Here is a 16,787-nt window from a genome sequence, read left to right as displayed (position 1 = left end):
TGGATTATTTTGCTTTCAAACACAAAATCATTACAATACTTTCTGTTGCAAAAGACTTTCTTTCATTTCAGTGGGCTTTGCATTCAGTCCTATGAGAAACATCTGGTGACTGCCAAATTAACAATCTCCACAAGGAAAATTGCTGCAGTGAAGAAAAACAATCTGTTGATTCCTATTCTTGTTGTATGTTCTAAATGCTACCTGTGATTGACAGATAATTTAGAGAAGGATGGAATCTGAAAGAATTGAAAGTAATACGGGATGTGAATTCATACAGGTTGCTGGATTTATTCTACTATTCATCAAATTAAAAATTCAAAGATACTATTGATTAAATCAAAGTTAGACATATTATAACTTTAGGGAAAAGAAAGGGGAAGTTATTTACCTTACAGTAACTTGAGTTCTTTGAGATGTTTTGTCCTTGCACCATTGGATGTGCGTGCGCCTGTGCGCTCTTAATCAGAGACTGCAAAGTAGTGTCTGCAGGCCTGTGCCTGCGCAGAGCAGCACCTCATGCTCTGAACAAGGGCATGTAGGGAGGTGCGAGAGCCACCATCAATCATTCCCTTCTCAACTGCGAAGCCAAACTTCACAGCAGATGGGAATGAGCGGGAGAGGTGGAGCATCACAGGGACAAAACATCTCAAAGAACTCAAGTTATTGTAAGGGAAGTAACCTCTACTTCTTCTTCATGAATATATCCCTATGGGTGCTCCACTGTAGGAGACTCTGAAGCAGTAACTCAATGAAGAGGTGGGTGCTGAGGAAGTAAATCCAGGACAGTTTTAAGGACTGTATCACCAAAAGCAGTGTCATCTCCAGAAGCAGGAAAGATGCTGGAATGTTTGGGAAGATATGGACAGAAGACCAAGTAGCAATCCTGCAGATTTTTGTTATAGGAACATCCTTCAGTACAGCTACAGATGTGGACTGATCTCTAGCAGAACGTGTTGTTAATCTGAGGAGGCCACAACCCATAACAGGTCGAGATGCAACCCAAAACCCAGTTGAACAGGCTTAGTGTGGAAATCGGTTGGCTCTTCATCTTATTTGCAATTGATACAAATAGCCTGGGAGAGGCCCAGAATGATTTAGTCCTATCCAAATAGAAGGCAAGAACCCTTCTGACATCCAGTGAATGCAGGCTTGATTCTTCTCTGGAGGCATGAGGTTTTGGGTAGTAAATTGGTAGATGAATTTCCTGGTTAATATTATGTTCTGAGGAGACCTATAGGAGGAAGTGAGGATGGGGAAATAGTATGACTTTATCTTTAAATTCATGGTGGCTAAGTCCATAAATGGCTATTAGCCAGGATGGGTAAGAATGGTGTCCCTAGCCTCTGTTCGTCAGAGGATGGAGATGGATGGCAGGAGAGAGATCACTTGATCATTGCCTGTTAGGTTCACTCCCTCTGGGGCACCTGGCATTGGCCACTGTCGGTAGACAGATACTGGGCTAGATGGACCTTTGGTCTGACCCAGTACGGCCTTTCTTATGTTCTTATGTTCTTTGTAGAAGGTGGTGTATGGTGGGTCTGCCATGAACAATCATAGCTCCCTCTTTTGCTTTGCTGAGGTGATGGCAATTAGGAATGAAATTTTGAGGGAGATGTGGAGGAGGGAGCAGGTCACCACCGGTTTAAAAGGACGGTGTTTAAAGCCAGGTTGATGTCCCACTGCAGGGGCTGGTTGTTGAACAGGAGTAAACAAGTTGTATAGGCCCTTAAGAAATCTGGTTGCTGTACATGGGCAAAGACTGAGAAGCCCTGGATGGGTGAGTGGAAGGCTGTAATGGTGTCAAGATGTACTCCTATAGAGCTCACTGAGACTGTCTCTGTTTTTAATCCCAATAGGTACTCGATCTTGGAAAGCGGAACTCCCAAGGCTTGAAAAGATGGGAGGGAGCACTAGGATTGGAAGTGCTTCCACTTTTGGAGGTAAGTTTTGCAAGTATTGGGCTTTTACTGATAAACTGACTAAACTCTAGCCAAAAGGTCAATTCCATGCTTGAGAGAGACTGAGAAACCAGTCTCTGAGATTCAGAGAGCGGGGTGTTGGGATGGATGAGGGACTCTGAGTTCTGCCTCAATAGGTCATTTGTGATAGGAAGTCTGAGGGGTGTTACTTTCGAGAGGTGGATGAGGTTTGAGTACCACACCTGCCTCAGCCTAGCAGGTGCTATGAAGCTAGCTCTCACTCTTTCTCAGTGCAGTTTAAGGATTAACAGTATAGGTGGGTAAGCAAAAAGAAGGGTACAGGGCCCTGATGTTATCAGGGCATCCCCTAGAGAGTTTGGGTTGTAACCTCCCTTGGAGTGGAGCATTTCACTTTGTTTGAAGTGGCAAAGAGGTATACTCCAGTATACCCAGGTCTGCCAGATGCTGTGTAAGACAGAGTCTTTGAGCTCCCATTCATGATCTTGCCAGAAGTGTCAGGGAGGTTGCAATTGTATTCTGGAGGCCTAGTAGATATATTGCTGATATTTCTATCTGATGGGAGATGCACCAGTTCCACAGCCTAAGCAACTCTTCACGTAAGGACTGGGATCTTGCTCCACCCTGGTGGTTGATGTGATACACTGCTGTCTTGTTGTCCAGTATTACTCTGACTGAGTTAACTTGTGTGGTGTGAAGGAAGTGTTGGTAAGCATATTGTACTGTTCTCAGCTCCAGGCTAATGCTATGGAGTGCTGATTCTTGTGCCAATCATTTTTCCTGTGCTGTCTCACCCTTTAGGTGAGCTCCCCATCCTAACAGAGATGCATCTATTTGAGGTCTTCAAAGGTGCTGGATGCAAACATGGGGTTCCAATACAGACCTTCCATGGGTCCTTCCACCACATAAGACAGTCCAACACATTTTGAAGCACTGATGTGTTTGGAGAGGCTGTGTCTGTTTAGGGTATACACTGTTCTTATTCATTTCTGGAGGCATCTGAGGTGCATCTTTGTGTGGGGAGTCATAAACGTGGAGGCTGACATGTGTCCCAAGACCTGTAGACGTGTCCTCACTGAGGTTTATGGGCTGCATTGTAATGCTGACATTAGGTTGGATAGAGTGGAGAATCTCTCCTTGGGTAGGCAGACTCTTGCTGTTGTGGAGTCTAGAGTAGCTCCTATACAGTCTATTGTCTGCACTGGAGTTAGTATGGATTTTTTTGTAGTTGATGCAGAGGCCCAGACATTGGAATAGTGCTAATGCTCTGGATGTTGCTGACTGGACCTCTTGGGGAGACCAGCCACTGAGAAGCCAGTTGTCCATACATGGGAACAGTGAGAGAATCTTGTGAGTGCCCCGGGGATGTGGAGAGTCTGAAGTGGAGAACTTGATAGTGATCTGCCCTTATCATGAATCTTAGAAAACATTTGTGGGAGTGGGGGATGGCTACATGAAATTGGGCGTCCTGTAGGTTGAGGGCAACGAACCAATCTCTTGGATCTAAGGATGGAATTATGGTATCTAATGTCACCATTCTGAAGTATTGTGCTAGAACACAGCCATTCAAATTCCTGAGGTCGAGCATTGGTCTCCAGCCTCTGTCTTTCTTGGAAACAAATTAATATTTGGAATAGAATCCTCTTCCAATGAACTCTGGTGGGACCAGTTCTATTGCTCCCAGAATGAGGACAGAATTAACTTCTTGTTTTAGGCGTTCCTCATGAGAAGGGTCCCTAAAGAGGAATGGGGATGGAGGGGTGGGTTGGAAGGAGAAACAGAATGGAAGTGGATAGAGTAGCCCACTTTGAAGACCTCCAATATCCACTTATCTGAAATAAGGTACTCCCGAGTAGGTAGGTAGTGTAATAGTCGGTTTCCAAATGGGGGGTAGTGACACAATATGTGATCTGGTGGAGAGAACTGCTTGATGCCCTTGACCAAGATGTCATAGAATCATAGAATATCAGGGTTGGAAGGGATCTCAGGAGGTCATCTAGTCCAACCCCCTGCTCAAAGCAGGACCAATCCCCAGACAGATTTTTGCCCCAGATCCCTAAATGGTCCCCTCAAGGATTGAACTCACAACCCTGGCTTTAGCAGGCCAATGCTGAAACCACTGAGAGGGAGGGACTGATTGGGTGGAGACCTCTGTTTCTGTGGTCTGGCCTTTCTCCTGAAGGGCTCCAGAGGCTTAGGGAAAGTATATTGATGGTACTGGAATTATCTCAATCTTGGAGCAGTTTGTAAAACTGAATACAGCAGACAGTAGAACTCTGCATCTCAAGCTGGTCGTTGAAAAGGAACTGAGGGGAGGCAGGCTTATACCTCCCTTATATGCCCTCGGTCAGAGTCCGGGGCACTGCTCTGTACAGGCACAGGCCCGCAGACACTACTTTGCAGTCTTCAATTGAGAATGCACGGGTGAGCGCACATCTAGTTTCAGTGAAATTACCAGAACTTTGTGGTAATTATTTGAATTATGGTAGCATCTAGAGGCCAGGACTCCTTTGTGCTGGGCATTGTACAAATAAAGAGACAGTTCCTGCCCCAGAAAGCTTTCTGTTTCACACCAAATATATAATTTGATCAGACCAAATAACAAAATCTCCTGGTTGAATTCTGTCTGGATACCAAAAAGTATCAGTGAGATTAATGAAAAAACCCTGCTGAGCTAAACTTCTCTTCCGATGTCCAAGCTATTAACCATAGCCAGACCGTCCAGGTCTGGGACCAAGATGGCATCCTTGATTCAGGAGGTTGTTTTCAGCTAAGAAAGGGCACTGGTACAAATACCTTGATTGTGGGAATAGTCCACTAGATGGACCTAGGAACCTGAAAGAATGCCTGCCTTCTCCCTCAGGATGGCTAGCACCCATCTCAGTACTTCGGGAGAGACCTAGTACCACTCAGGGCTTGTCTATATGGGACATTACTGCATGGCAAACCAGGATGAGAGTCTACAGTGCCCCAGCCTGCCATGCAGTAACATCCTGTGTGGACACTGCTACAGCACAGTGTCCCAGAGTGCAGCTTGATGTACTACTGTTTCAAAGATCAGGATGTAAAAGCATACTATGGAACTTTTAGTATTTGGTAGCAGCGTCCACACAGGACATTACTGTGTGGCTAGCTAAGCTAGTGAGCTGTAGATTCATACCCGGGCTTACTGCGAAGTAATGTCCCATGTAGTCAAGCCAGAGTCTTTTTGAATGTGGGAAGAGATTTTTCACCTGCCTCCCTATAATCAAAAGGTGGTGCAGCTGTGTGGGGAATGGAGCCCTCATGTGCCTCTGTTCTGGGCAGGGACTGCCTGAAGTGCTCCTTATACTTCAGTGAAACCAGCCTATGGAGAGAGGGAAGGGCAGAGATTCTGAGCCCCTTTCCCTGAAAGCCAGACAAACACAAATCCGTTTTACGTAACAGCCTGCGGTAGGGCTTCACAGGAGTGATAGGTTTCTCTGAATAACCAGACATGCTGCAGGTTGAGCCTGAAAAGTCCCACCTAACAGGCAAAGGAGAAAGGTTTAATAATAATTATTTCCTATTCTTGCCCTTTCCACCTGTTTCCCTTCATTTCTGCCACTCCCTTTCTTTCTTCAAATTACATATCATCCAGCTCATCTGCGTTTGGCATCAGTGCTGCTGTTCTATATAAGTCTCCTAAATCCTCATTCAGCAATGTTGGTTTCCTTTTTTCTCCTCTCCTTCCAGTCCTCCACCCTTGGGACTTCAGCCTCCATGTTGATCATCCCATTGGCTCTTGCTGACTTTTACTGATCTCCTTGTTTGATTTGCACCCCCACTCAATGTAGGGGTGATTCCTTGTCTTTAGCCAACAAGTTGCCTACATGATCTTCACATAACACTTACTTTCACTTACCCCTGTCCTTCCCTTAGCTGTTATCATTGTAGCGTAATGTCCAGTCTTAGTACATAAGCTCCTTTGGGCAGAGACTCTCTCTTTTTGGTTTTGTAAAATGCTAAGCACACATTAGTAGCTATATAAATAACACCAATCAATGTAGATATTTTCATAATTTCTTTTATCAAGAAGAAGAGTATGCAACCCATAGTCAGCATTTCCTTCCTGCTCCATTCCCACTACCCACTTTTTTTTTTACATCACGTCCTCTGCCTTCTTTTCTTAAAAGAATGACTATACAAATATTTTGCAATGGTATTAAATAAAAAAATTAAAAATCCAAGTGTAGGTAACCCCTAAGAACCACTACAAACCTCATCACTTACCGTTCCAAGTTCAGGGCATGTTTTTTTGCCATACCTTCACTAATAAACACACAAGGCACAGCATAAAAAAGTAAAAATAAAATAAAAATTGGAAGAAAATCCACACACAAAACTTTTTCCCTTGAGAGAGGAAGGCAGAAAGGGAAAATGACAGAACCATGTTCAACACACGCTAGTCACTTAATGCACTGCTGGAAGTTGCTCAGATACCATTGTGATAGAAATGGTACGAGAATCTAAGCAGAATCGAATTTCTGTAAGTGTGCTAGTGGAAAAAACATGGTCCTTAAGGAACAAAGTTGTTATTTTTTTGGTGGGGGTGTATGAGGTCATGGTAAGACAATGAGAGCACCTCAATCAGGAAGAGGAATGGGACCTGATTGCAGAAAGCTGCTGCTGCTAGGTGCAGCTCTTCTTGATAGCTTTTCTCCTACAGCTGTGGAGAGGATGTGGGGGAACTGGGCTTGCAATGTGAGGACTGGGACCTGACTGTTCAGAGCTATTACTGGCAGGGAGAGATAGCGGATCAGGAGCTGCTAAGAGGAAAGCACTTTCAGTGTGCTCTTTAGAAACAGCTACCTGCCCAGTCTGCTCCTTGCACCCCATAGTAACTATGAAAGCTTAGTTATCCTCCTGGTTCTTCCAAAGCTGGTTCCTTATAAATTAGATTTATTTCTTGTGGCAGAGTGTTCCAATACTACATTGCCCTATCCTTGTTAATCTTATACATTGTCCTGATACGACACAGAGGGAGTAAACTGTTGTTGAAATAACTGGCTTCCATTAGCAAGCATGTGATTGGCAGGATGATAAAGTCTTTTCCATCACAGGTCAGCTACTTTTTATAAAGAGGGCAATCCTGCTGATCCATCTTTTAGCTACAGTCTCTCACTGAGTCCCAATTCTCCTGCCTTTTAGCTTTGATATGGTTCAAGCTTTCCCCCTTGTATCAGCCCCTACCTGTCATCAACTCCTCTGTACTGAACAGCAAATATCAGGAGTTTGACCTCAGGGCACAGTCAGGGTGGGCAGGTAAAACCTGACCAGTGGACCTACTTCCTTATCTTTCATATCCCACAATTCATGAAGAAGTATCAAATTCAAACTAAAAAACAGAAGCATGACCTTTCATAAGAAGTTTCTGAAAAAGGCTATGTTGCCTTTCTAAGTTTTCTTGAAAAGAACTGTCATCTACCCTATTAAGAGAGAAATGGATGACAAAAAAGGAAGAGAGGGAAAACAGTGTTAAATCCTTACTAAAAGGTAACTGTCGCTCTTTATGAATACTTGCATCCCTATGAGTTTTTCATGAGACACACAAGAAATATAAAAGAACAAATAAACAAAATACTCTATAGCTATTCTATAGCTAGATGCTCAGTAACAAGCTAATTGCCTAAATTTTTGCAGTTTATAAAATATCTGAAATTTAGTAGATTCCCAGTATGTGAAAAAGACACTCTGTGAAGTATTATACAGCATAAAAAGAATTCTAGACACACGTTGCTAATCCAAGCACAATTTAAATAATCATGTATAAGCAGTACCGTAAATATTTATCTAGCATATTCAACAACTGGTACTTAAACATACAAAAATATTATTTATTTCCTATAGTAAATGCACACATACTCGCCCCATGCTCCTGCACTGCTGGAAATTACTTTTTCCCTGAAAGAAATGTAGGCTCTTCAAGGATTTATAGCATTTAGGATAATGAAAGTTGCAAAGAAGATGTGCCACAATGAAATCAATCTTTAAACCTCTCTTCCCTTCAACTAAACTATTTACTGTAGTACAAAGTGGAAGGCATTTAATCACCTATAACGCTAGTAATAAGGGAGGATATAAAAATCCAAAGGATAACGTCTACTTGTCAACCCAGGACCTCTGATGTAGAATACCAAAAGGAGAACTATACTTCCACACATCGAATTGCAGTTTCTGAAATTCTTCTTTCACTTCTCTTATCCACAGACATCACATTTCCATTGTATAGCTTTAACACAGGCTATGGGCCTGGATCCTCTGCTCACTTATTCCAGATTTACACCATTGTAACTTCACTGATTACAAAGGTATCATTGAACCTGTGTAAGTGATCTTAGAATCTGACCCTATACCTTTTAATTTTATCACTGAAAAAGCTGCTCCCCCTCACCCCCAATTTTTTGCTCATTAGTGAGGGGAAGACTATCTGCAAAATAATTTTACAACAGGATTTTCATTTTTTGAGAAGATTTGGATTGCCATGAGAAAGCTATGCAGAAGTGCAAACATTGTGAATAAACAGATAATCTGGCATGGAACCCTTCTTAGATTACCCCTTTTTTCTAGATGACTTTTGTCAAGTGGCAACATTGCTGAATAATGTTGTCAAAGGCCTTGTAGCGCTTAAGTCAATCCCATCTTTATTTGGTTAACTATTCATTTCACAGTTCAGGTAACACTTTAACTATATTTGTGAAACAAAACAAAACAAAAATATGATAAATCCTTTTTAAAAAAAAGATAATGTCAAGTAAAAAAAACTGAGGAAGATGAATTGTTAATGATGGACATAGCATAAGAATCTAACGAGAACAGGAAATAGAAGTAAGGGGATGAAACAAAGATAAGTAAGATTCAGTCTGGAAAATTTTCCTTATGGTGAGATCTGTGGAACAGTCTTCCCAAGGGAGGAGTTTGGAGCCCATCACTGAAGACATTTAAAATTAAAATGGACATAGCATTAGAAATCAGTCATCACTAGGAATGTGGCAGCAGTTTATCAGGGTAAAACAATTCTACATAACAATTTAGGACAGGCAGTAGGGAACAATACTATGTCAAATTGAAAATGCAGGATGTAATTCAGTAGGCAGAAGGTAATTGCCTGAAATGGAATCAGGCCAGCACACCGACATGTATACTCTTGCATAAAAAGTGACATGGGATCTTAACAAGTTGTGAGGACCTCAATTTAAATTTTATCCACAAGATGGCACCTCTGGTAGCACAGTGCCCCCTAACATCATGCTGGGGAAACAGTTTAATACTAACTCAAAGGGAAGAGTCCCACTAATACCACTTAAAATAATTGCTGTTTTTCAACAGTGGTTGCACTGAAGTCTAAAAACATGAGAGATCATTGAAGTGTAACAACTTTGGCACTAATCAAAAGGGGGAAATTAATAAGATAAAAAAACAACTAATGTCTTACTTGTCTGAGGTCGATGAAAGCTAACTGCAGGGTGTCCCCATGGAATCCTGGCACGGGCTCAGAACTGGCAAACACTGTAAGCAAAATTTAGGAATATTAAGGAGGCAGAATTAAAAAAACAAACTAACAGCAACTTCTATTTGTTACAAATGTGGGGTACTACAAAGCAGTAGACATTAACTATTTTGATAGAAATCAAAGATTATAACTATTAATTCACATTCTCCATCATTTTAAACTCTTATAATCCTTAATTACGATACATTTATCCTACATAAAGGTCAAAACCAGTAATAATACTCCAATCATGTGAGCAGCAGACTTTACACTTTTGTCCTGAGGTGAATGATTACAAAAGTATTTTGAAACTATACCAATTCCATGGCCGTCAATGTATTTTTAAACATCTGCTTTTGTCATAGCATCTGCTCTATAAAAATCCCACCTCTAGTCAAACAGCAATAAAAGGCAGACACTTAGGTGGGAGTTAGCTTAATGTGCAGACAACAGGTGGAAAGTTCTAAGCACCATAATCAGAACAGAGGTGGAATGTCTGCTCATGCCTTTTAACAAGTTTTTTGATAATGGAATTTTGCTCTTTAAAAAGCCCAAAGTAGGTTGTCAAAATTGGAAGGCTGAAGTATGTTCAAAACGCAAAAAACAAAAACAAAACCAAAACATATATTAAAAAACTACCTGCATTATTTCAGTAGGATGTATGACCATTGATATTTGCTGTTAAAGTGTTTTAAAAACAGATTTATTTTTAACAACTTATTTTATGGCAGTTTAAAATAAAGCTCGTGACTTAGGAAAGAAAGCAGGAAAAGGGCACAGCTTATTGAAGATTTTGTCTTTGTAAAATAAAAGTTACAAGGAACTTGAAAATTAATTTAAAAATCCACAATAAGATGCAACACAAATGAACCCACAATTAGGAAAAAGGCAGAGTGGATGATCTAATCTAATTAAAATTGTCCAGTGGAAGATGATGAATCCTTCAGGAAGGAGAAAGCAAGAGCCACTACAAGCAGTGCACCAAGGTGCTAGCCAGACCCACTTCTGCTCCTCCCTTTGCACCCCCTTGTGGAGCTTTTTGGGTACAATGCCCCAGCAGTTCCTTCCCTTCCTCTCAGGAGCACCACATGGGCTGAAGCTCTCCACAGAATTTACAGCAGGAATGGCCATTTTAAGGTGGCTCCTGGATGCAGCAGCAGCACCCACTGCCACCAGGGGCAAGTTGATCCCTGTTTGTCCCTTTATGGAGCTAGGACTTTGGGGGCACATGACCCCAGCAGCACACCTCACCCACCCCAACAACAGTAGCACTGGAGGAAGGGGAAAAGCCCAGGTGCCCCAATGAATCATCAGTTCCAGACACTCTGTGCTGTTTGTAGGGTGGTGAGACTGACTTTTGGATGCAGGAGATATTGGAAAGGGGAATAACTGAACGCTTAAGACCCTGGTGGCATTGTCACAAACCTAGACCACAGGGACATCAGAGCATACACTTCATATACGATCAATAGAATTTCTACCATCTTGCACCTGACAGCTGCAGGGACCCAACCTAGCCCCTCTGGAGAGCAACAGAGTGGGAAAACCATTGGTGCATGGTGTCCTTCCAGTCCCAGTTAGGATAAGTGCCCAAAGAGGAGGGGACCCATCAGCTGCAGGAGTTGTGGGGATGACTTATATTTTAAAAAAAAGGAACTAATGATACTAAGTAGACTGGAAATTGGGAATAGTCTACTGTATACAGGGGTGAAAACCAACCAAGCAAATAACAGGCAGGCAACAAACGGACACTTTCTGGGAGCAGGAATGTTAAGGGAGAGCATAGGCTATGGGTTTGACACATTAATTGATTCAGAGCCAAAAAGTTGTGCACATTGCAAAGCTATTGGACCACAAGATCTTATTATTCTTCCTTCATCCTTCTATTTCTTGTTACATTCACTTGCTGCATCGTGTCTTTATTTAAGCTCTTTGGGGCAAGGACTGCCTCAACGCTGTCTACGTACATGTTTCTGCATGCACCTTAACATTGCCATTTCCTGACTTCTAAGTGCCTTTTTATCTTAACATTCTTGTAATTCAGCTTTCACATATGGAAATTCATACGTTTTTAAAATAGAAAAATGAAGAATTTCTTTCACCATATTCAACTATTTGCTAGATGTCAGTGGAATGCTCTGTATTGCTCAATATGACCAGTCGTCAGAGGAAAAAGCCCTTGCCTCATTCCATACACACCTTTCTACCCTGTATGGAAAAAGACATTTACACCCACACTTATTGTATAGCAGGAGGCAGAAGTCTTCCCCACACACCTTCCCAGCACTGTCTCTGAACTTTCCTAGCTATTTATACATGCACTGAATCCATAGAATGATGGCAGGCCTATAAAAGGTCACATTACAAATCCAGGGTGTACGCACAAAGTATATTTTACAAAGCCATATAACTTAAACATTCACACCCAGTTTCTATCTCATTACCAAAGGCACATTTACAACCTGGAGATTATCTTCCCACCAAATTTCAACCTTTTGCTATGTTACATTGCTGTACTAGAGATGTTCAAAGAAGCATATTGTTAATAAATCATATATGGGCATGCTTTTTAAAAACTGTTAACTTTTTGCAAGTCTATTCTTCTTACTCTAGAGTAGGTTCTTACATTCATAAATATTGGTCTTTACTGTCTTAAATACAGTAGTAAGTAGTGCTCATATGGAACACTAGGTTATTGTTATTTAATTATTAGTGGTGCATACAGCAACACTATTTAAGGCTGCAAAAGTGTTTCCATTCTAATGGGTCACTTTCTGTTTTTTACCTTCCTGGCTGACATTTAGCAGGTTTGTTCTAAGAATGAGAATGATTTTTTAAAAAGAAGAACAGTTGAATACAAATGGTTTAGCTGTTTTCAAGAATGAAGAGAGGGATTATATTTGCCTTGTTATACAACAAATCTGCAACTTTTTTAATACAACATTTTTCATCTGCAGATGTCAGAGCATTTTACAAAAGAAGGTAGGTACCACTGTCTTAATTTTACGGAGGGGAAACTGAAGTGTACAGTAGGTCAGTGGCAGAACTGAAAACAGAACCTAGGTCTCCTGACTCTCAAGTCCAGTGCCCTATCCACATTGCCTCCCTGGAAGGGTAAAATGCAGGTTTGAAAAGAGGTTAGCTAGAAAATTTTGAAAGTCAAATGAAAGCTGACATACAGAAAGGAGATACTGGTTCAACTAATGGAAAGAAAAAATAATAAATGGCCCCAATCAACCAAGCAGCTATGCATACAATTAACTTCAGCATGGAGCAGTCCCATGCATAAAGTTAAGCATGTGTGAAAGTGCTTGCAGTAGTGGGGCCCAGATACCATACCAATACAATGTTTTGTACAAATTGGCAAAATAGAGACTAAAGAATATCCTAATGGGCAACTGTCAACTATACATGTAGAGTAAGACTATTAGAGGCATAGTTTATTATTTGCATTACAGTAGTGCTCTGGCCCCAGTCAAGGATCAAGGCCCTTCTTGAGGACATTTAAAGGTGATTGCCAAAGCATTTGTGAAAAATTTAAATAAAATTTTTAGACAATAAAGCAATATCCAAATTTATTAATTTGGACAAATACATTAATTTACAATACAAATTAGTTTAATTTTCACTAACCAAAGTTTTCATTAAAAAAAAAAATCAGCATTTTAGACCAGATCCAAGACCAATAGAAATGTGTGGTAAGTCATATAACATTGTTCATTAACGGTTGGTTAGTACTAATTGGTTAACAGTGACCAAGATATTTGATTTCTGAGTTGCATGTGTTTCCTGTATTAGGAAACATACTGTATCAGTGATATAGCTAACATTCTACACAGAGGATGGGGAAAGATTCATTGTAGAAGTATTTTTGTAAAAAAATAAAGTTTGAAGCACTGGTGGGAGGAGAGCTGCCAAAAATTAAATTTTAAAGAGAAAGTATTAGCTTTTTTATTTAAACAAACCATATCAAGAAAATATTGCCTGCACACCTACTAGCCTATGGAAATCTCATATTTTCCTGGGCTGTGAAACGACGCTTCTTCACTACTTCCGACTCTAAATGACAACATATCCTGTAATTATCTTCTGTAGGCATTCTGTGACTGTCTGGGAGTGCCATTTTTTCCAAGGGCTGGGACTGTAATTCTGTCCAGCCCAGTTGTCAAATACAGTGCCAAGCTCATGGGAATTACATTTGATGTGTTCCTGAAGCCCAGTGGTTTCTTACATTGGGGACTTCTTCAGCAACTTGCCATAGAGAACATCTAAGGAAGAGAATTAAATGAGGTGTAGCCCAAAGATCTACTCTTTTGGGGCAGTCCATACATTACATAATGCAACGCGAGAAGGAGGAAAGGTCCTTAATTTTTTGTGTTTGTTTCAGTGTTACAAGGTGTGGGTGGGTCTTGAAAATCACCAAAAAATGTGTTATGTAATTTATGGACAGTTTTTGATTGTGTGTGGGGTGGGGCCCCAAAAATATTCCTGCTTAGGGCCACCAATGGACTAGCATCACCTCTGATTATAGATATATAATTTTGAAGCCAGAAGGGACCCTAGTTATGGGAAAGGTCAGACAAGTAGATTTTTGTCTGGGTTACCACATTTCCATGACCATTTTATGAGGCTAATTAGGTATTTTATACTGCAGAATGTTTTAAGAGGACCAAAAGTAACATCTAGAGTTAAGGCTGTCAGTGTATCCATTCTAGAGGGTTCTTTCTAGATACTGATAAAACGTTGCCATACTTTTATCTTTCAGGGAAAAAATCCTCCATATTTGTTCTTAGCCTGAGAGTGAATTTTATTTTTACTCTGATCAAAACTGATTGAGCCATTTTGTATAGGATAGACAGAGTGAAAATTGCAAAGATTTGCCATTAAAAACACCCTCAGGAGTTTGGTCTGGTAGGGAATTAAGTTGCATATATGCATTATGATGGTCTGGTAAAAATCTTCTTTGGTTTGACCACCTCATAAGAAAATGTACAGTATTTAGTTCACGCACACTGTTTTTGTTCACAGGTCTCCCAGCATACTAATGGAACTGTTTAACATAAATATGTAAATAGAGTGAAATTCCATTTTCTGTGTGTATGTGGACTAAGATCTTTGAGTGTGTGTGTAGCTACACAATCTACCTGAGTGCATTCACTACACAACCCTGAATCATTCAACATCCTCCAGCCCACACACTTAATGAAGCTTGGGAGCAAAGGAGAAATAATTTGCAATTATGTAATTAAAAGATGGATGGTAAAATGTATGCAAAAGGGGGCCAAGTTTTAAGATCATGCAGACAACTTCAACTCTGGTATTTTCTGGTGTGAATGTTTTGTTCTTTTAACTAACTTTTCTATATAAAATATGGATGTGCATTTAAATAATAAATTCTAGGGAGTGGCAAACCTTTTAGATTTTATAGGCCAACCTCAGTGTACAATCCGGGGCTCTTTGAATTCCTTCATTCCTCCCAACAATCTCTCTCTGTGCCACCGTCCCATCCCCACTCTATGTCAGGGACTCCCTGCAACACTCCCCCTGTTCCCCTACCTCATACCTGGGCTCTGTGCCTCCATGCCAGGGGACTCTGGGTGCACGCCATTTCCCTCTTCCCCCATGCCCCCCCTTTCCCTCCATACTAGGGCTCCTGAATCTCTCCCTGCCAGGGATTCTGTGTACTCTCCTTTCCGCCCATACTTCTTATTGCCTCCTTCCCTCCTTTCGCCCCCATACCTCTCTTCCCCTTATTCCCCCATTCCATCTCTTACCAGGGTCCCCCATTCTCTCCTCATGCAGGGGCTGTGTGTATGCCCCAATTCCCCCCATCCTCCATGCCAGGTTTCCCCATCCCCCCTCTCCCATTAGGAGAATGGGCAGAGATGAAATAGGGGTATTGTTATGCTGGAAAGTATTAATTAGTATCATTAACCAGTTCTTTGATCTACAGACAATTGCAGAGGTGCTTGAAGCTGTGGCTGTGCTAAACAGATGGCCAGGGCTCTGTGTGTTCCCCACTTCTGGTTTTCCAGTTTTCCCTCAAATCAATAGGGTTCTGCTCATTGGAATTGATTGGACGTGGCGTTCAAATATTATTGTGTTACATCCAAACACAGAAATGCCATCGAGTTAAGCTGTAAGGCCTCACAAACTCAGCCAATAAGTACACAAACAATTATTTTAATTTATATCTTAAGACAAAGAACATCTCTGCTATGCTGAAATTTAGGTTATCTGTTACAGTAAACAGTGATAATACTGAGCCTCTCTGTAGTTCTATATTTAACAAAATGCCAGGGTCTACTGTTTATTTTACGACAGGATCTACTGTTTATTTTATACCTATTAATGATCCCTAAGCATATGCAACCATCAATTCATGTCTGTGACTTGCTCAGTGTACAGGACTGGAAATTCAACATTTACTTTGAGAGCATAAATGAATAGTTTGCACCTAAGTGACAGAAACTTAAATTTGGGTACATGCTTAAGGTCATAAGTTAACTGAACACAGCTGTTTCTTCACCTTCATAGCATTGCTTCTTGGATTCTAATTCAAGACAGCAAAACTGTAAATTAATTTTTAACCCCAGAACATGAATATTTAAGGCCAAATCCTGACCCAAAAATCATTTCAGCATCACAGAGCCTTTAGCACCTTTGCAGCACTGTTGGACTTTCCAGCTGCTCAACATACCCTGAGGGGACCTTCCCTGTGGCTGTCAACTAGCACTTAAAAGTCACCACCCAACTCTGCCCATTGAATGCGTGATGTCCCTCTCTTCCCCCAAATTGCCATGAAGGATTACCTCAGGTGAGTTAGCGCCAACATGACTTCCCAGGAGAGGGGAGTTCAGCCAGCAGACTGAGTAGGCTATCGAGCAGGAGACGGTCTCCTGCAAAGAAACAACAGGGCTTTGGCTCCTCAATCTCTTTCTTGTCTGTATGTGAGGCCACCTGCAAACGTGCTAAAGTGAAATAGGGTCCAAATTATGTCTTCCCCCTAAAGCAGCTGCAACCCTATCCAGGCACAATATGGCGAAAAAGGGGAAGATCTATGAGAGAGTGGTTGGTCAGGAATGGCAGCAGGAGCTGATTTGCATTAATCCCCTTATCTCCCAAGCAGTTTCAGCAATTCTATGTCCTTTTATGGACTGGGTGCAAATTCCTTCCCTCTCTCTTACACACAAGCCTAACTGCCCTAAGAGTCAGCCAGGCTGATGCACAGGTGGGTTATGAGGCCTGCTAAATCTTGTGTGCCTCTTACTGACATTTAATCCTTCATCAGGAATTAGCTCTTTACTTTTTAAAAATAATGACATAGCGAAACTCTCTGG

General features: G+C 41.3%; 1 protein-coding gene across 1 annotated transcript in view; it reads right to left on the bottom strand.

Annotated features, from left to right (window-relative positions):
* EXOC6 (exocyst complex component 6) overlaps positions 1–16,787 on the bottom strand; it is a 176,942-nt gene that overhangs the window by 22,558 nt on the left and 137,597 nt on the right. Inside the window, exon 20 of the mRNA XM_065408079.1 lies at positions 9,391–9,464. Coding sequence (XP_065264151.1) covers positions 9,391–9,464 — 74 coding nt within the window. The remainder of the gene's footprint in view (positions 1–9,390; positions 9,465–16,787) is intronic.

This window comes from Emys orbicularis, chromosome 7 (genome assembly GCF_028017835.1).
Source record: "Emys orbicularis isolate rEmyOrb1 chromosome 7, rEmyOrb1.hap1, whole genome shotgun sequence".
In the NCBI taxonomy this organism is placed as follows: domain Eukaryota; kingdom Metazoa; phylum Chordata; order Testudines; family Emydidae; genus Emys; species Emys orbicularis.
The sequence above is the reverse complement of the archived record's forward strand: the minus strand, read 5'-3'. Positions and strand labels throughout refer to the sequence as shown.